Here is a 3,792-nt window from a genome sequence, read left to right on the forward strand (position 1 = left end):
TCGAAGATCTTTCTGTCTCTCTTCCTCTCTGTATATCTGACTTTCCAATAGAAATAAGATAAATCTTAAAAAACTCTTGTACTTTTCAGTCTAGATAAACCCTAGATCTAATTCCTTATGATCTCACTCTATATCTAAACACAGATATATGTATACAGATATATATTTACCTCTATATGTATTTATGTTTATATAGCTTCTTAAGGTCAATAAAGAAGACATAAATGATAAAATATTCTGTGGGTGTGGATTAGAAAGCTTACTATTGTTAATATAACAATGCTATCTAAAGTGATTTACAGATTAAATGCAGTTTTATCAAAACTCCAATATCCTTCTTCTTTTTTTTATTTTCAGAGGTGTATAAGCCCATCTTCAAATTAGTATATAATTGTGAGGAGCTCCAAAGAGCCACAACAGATGTATAGGAACTCACACTTCCTGATTTCAAAAGTAAAAAGCAACAGTACCTGGATATTGGTATAAACATAGATATACAAAACAACTGAATAGAATTGGGAGTCCAGAGATAAACTATGTATTTATGGCTGATTGTTTTTTTCAATTCTAAAAAAATGGTTATATAAATTTAACAAATTTTACAATCTCAATCCTTTAAGTGGTACGGTTCAATGGTTTTAAGTGCATTTATATTGCTACACAACTGTCACCACCCTTCATCTCCAGAATTCTTGAAAAACCTAAACTCTATCCTCCTTACACTAAAGCTTCACATTATCTCCTTTCCCTGGTCCTCAGCAATGACCATTCTGCTTGCGGTCTCTCTGAGCTCATGTAATTGGCATCACGGAATAGTCATCTATTTGTAGTTATCTGGTTTCATTAGCAAATGCCTTTAGGGAATCACCCATTTGTTGAAAATGTCGGAATTATCTTCTTCTCAGATTCGGTTTTTTATTTCTAAAAACTACTTTACAGGGATACACGTCATACAAAGAGACATTCATATTTATTATTCATTGGAGATAAGTATATTCATCACCTCCAAAGGTTGCCTCCTGTCTTAGTCTACATGTTTAAAAAAGTGATTAATGCAAATATTCCCCCTTAGAAATTTTGAAGTATATAGTCCTCTATTGTTAACTGTAGGCAAGTAGCAGATCAACTAGCTGAAATTACCCCAGTTAAGCACACACCATCATAAATTCACTCCATTTCAGCACTTTCTATACATACCAAGGTATCTTGGGGAGGACTCAAGTCTAAACAGAAAATTATTAATATTTACATATATATATCTCTTTTACACATAGCCAGAAGGTAATTTCATATAATAGTCTTGAGTAATTTAGGGCATGGAACAAAATTTGGGCATTTCAGCTAAAGTGGCTGGGATGGTCTTTTGTTCTTTGTGTATATTGAGTAACTGTGTTTTGACAGCAATCTGTCACACAAGATCTGTTGTGGGATTTTTGATTCGTGGCATCCTGTTAGTGCTCACAAAGCTTTGGATTCTGGAACATTTTATACTGAAATTTTGAAGATTAAGACTGCTTAACCTAGGGCTGGTGTTTTCCATGGTGCATAAAGTTGCTCTCTGTAGAGCTGCACCCCATGTAGGTACCCAGATCCTAGCTGCTTCACTTCCAATCCAACTACCTGTTAATGGTCTGGGAAAAGCAGTGAGAGATGGCCCAAGTGATTGGGCTGCTGCTACCTGTGTGGGATACCTGGAGCAAGCTCCTGGTTTCTGGCTTTGGCCCAGTGCTTGCTGCTACAGCCACCTGGGACGTGAACTACCCCATGGAAGATCCCTCTCTGCACCTCTGACTTTCAAGTAAATAAATCTTTTAAAAGATGTTCAATCTATGTAAGGACATTCATAGGATACTTGAGCTGTGTCTGGCTTACCTCACTTAGCATGATGACTTCGTGTTCCACCTCTGCTGTCACAAATAGCAGGATCTCATTTAAACTATGAGTAATATTTCAGCGTGCTTTTATGCACATTCTTGTGCCCTGACTGTTATCATCTTTCTTTGTATATTTTAAAATGTCACTTTTCATCTTTAAATTTAACATTTTTAAAAGATTTATTTATTTTTTCCACCAGGGCAAGGAGCGCTTTATTCTCAGTCACGCAGGACAAGGCCCACAGCCTCAGTAGCGCCAGCAGTGGGTATATGTGTGTGGGTGTCCCACCAGCCCCCGCTCTTTGTGTTGGGGGTGGCAGCAGCAGGCCAGGTGTATATGTGTGTTAGGCAGAATGACAGCCAGCAGATGGCCATGGTGCGTGGCAGAGGAGTGTTAACCCTGCTGGCTGACTCCCTTTCCTGCAGGGAAGGCTGGGTTGGGGAAAAGGGGGTGGGTTGGACATCTCGAAGCGGGGCCCTGGAATGGTCCGTCAGCTGTGAAGAGGCGGCTGCAGATGTCATCCAGGAGCCAGTCGATGCTCAATGGCAGGTTCTCCCCGTGACGGCACTGCAACCCTGGATGCACCAGTGGTGGCTAAGGATCGAGTCCAGCTCTGGGGCCTCCCGAATGGTGTTAGAGGACAGTGCTCCGGGAGGGTCCTGCTTGTTGGCAAAGATGAGGAGTGTTGCTCCGGCCAGGCACTCCTCCACCAGCCGGCTCTGTAACTCCTGCTGGCAATCCTGCATGCGCTGGCGGTCGGCACTGTCCATCACCCATATGAGGCCGTCCGTGCTCTCAAAGTGGTTCTGCCAGTAGGACCGCAGTGACTTCTGGCCGCCCACATCCCAGATATTCAGCTTGAACCAGCGGTGCTCCAGGGTCCTGATGTTAAAGCCCAGTGTAGGGGAAATGGTGTCCATGTCCTCGCCATTGAACTTCTTGAGGATGGTTGTTTGGCTGGTATTGTCCAAGCCGGGCATGAGCAGCCGCAGCTCCCGCTCTTTCTGCTTCATCTTCTTCAGAATGATCAGAAGCCCCATCATCCCCGAGCCCCCCAAGATTTATTTGTATTGGAAAGGCAGATTTACAGAAAGGAGAGACCAAGAGAAAGATCTCCCATCTGTTGATTCACTCCTCAAATGGACAGAAAGGCTGGAGCTGAGCCTATCCGAAGCCAGGAACCAGGAGCTTCTTCTGGGTCTCTCACATGGATGGAGGATCCCAAGGCTTTGGGCCATTCTCTAGTCTCCCAGGCCATAAGCAAGGAGCTAGATGAGAAGTGAAACAGCCAGGACACAAACCAGAGCCTATATGGGATCCTGGTGCTTGAAAACGGAGGATAAGTCAGTTGTCCTCAGTATGTTTTAAGGTAGGTCAGATTAGTTACAATATTCAATAGATGTAGTACATGCTTTTGCAATTTACAATATTCTTAATGTATCAAGGATTTATCAAGATATTAATTCATTGTCAACTGAGGCATTTGTTACTTACGTGTACCACAGTCGAAGGAATCTTCAAAACAATGTTAAATTGAGAAAACCAGACACAAAAAGTCACTTATTTCATTATTCTACATATATGAAATATTTAGGGGAAATAAATCTGTACAGACAGCCCATCCTAGTGCTCTCAAGGACTTAGGGGATGGGCAGCATGGGGGAGTGGCAGAGACCTGCTTAACTGACAAGGCTGTTTTACCTTGGAATGATAGGCCTGATTTAGAGCTAGCCAGAGGTGATGTTTCACATCATTGTGGATATACTAAATGCTGCTGAATTATCTACACAGTTGATTTTATGTTAGGCAACATTGTCTCAACATCTTTTCTTAAGTATATCTCACATTGTACAACTAGGCTTAGAAAAAAAGAGGTGGGAGGCAGAAGGAAAAGCAGCCTGAATTCCATGGAATTCA

At 41.9% G+C, this 3,792-nt stretch overlaps 1 protein-coding gene across 2 annotated transcripts; it reads right to left on the bottom strand.

Moving 5' to 3' along the window:
• Window positions 1-2,414: 2,414 nt before the first annotated feature.
• On the bottom strand, window positions 2,415-2,919 carry LOC121149083 (ADP-ribosylation factor-like protein 2). 2 transcript variants are annotated; one of them, XM_040969526.1, is made up of 2 exons: window positions 2,571-2,919; window positions 2,415-2,495 (listed from the first exon to the last, which is right to left on the bottom strand). In XM_040969526.1, the coding sequence occupies exons 1-2, from the start codon at window positions 2,916-2,918 to the stop codon at window positions 2,415-2,417; spliced, it is 429 nt and encodes a 142-aa protein (XP_040825460.1). In that variant the 5' UTR covers window position 2,919. The 2 variants fall into 2 exon arrangements, with proteins under 2 accessions (XP_040825460.1, XP_040825459.1); XM_040969525.1 differs by having other exon boundaries at window positions 2,415-2,919.
• Window positions 2,920-3,792: the final 873 nt, after the last annotated feature.

The sequence above is a fragment of the Ochotona curzoniae genome, unplaced genomic scaffold, assembly GCF_017591425.1.
Source record: "Ochotona curzoniae isolate NIBS_2020 unplaced genomic scaffold, NIBS_Ocur_1.0 scaffold_4701, whole genome shotgun sequence".
NCBI classification, from domain to species: domain Eukaryota; kingdom Metazoa; phylum Chordata; class Mammalia; order Lagomorpha; family Ochotonidae; genus Ochotona; species Ochotona curzoniae.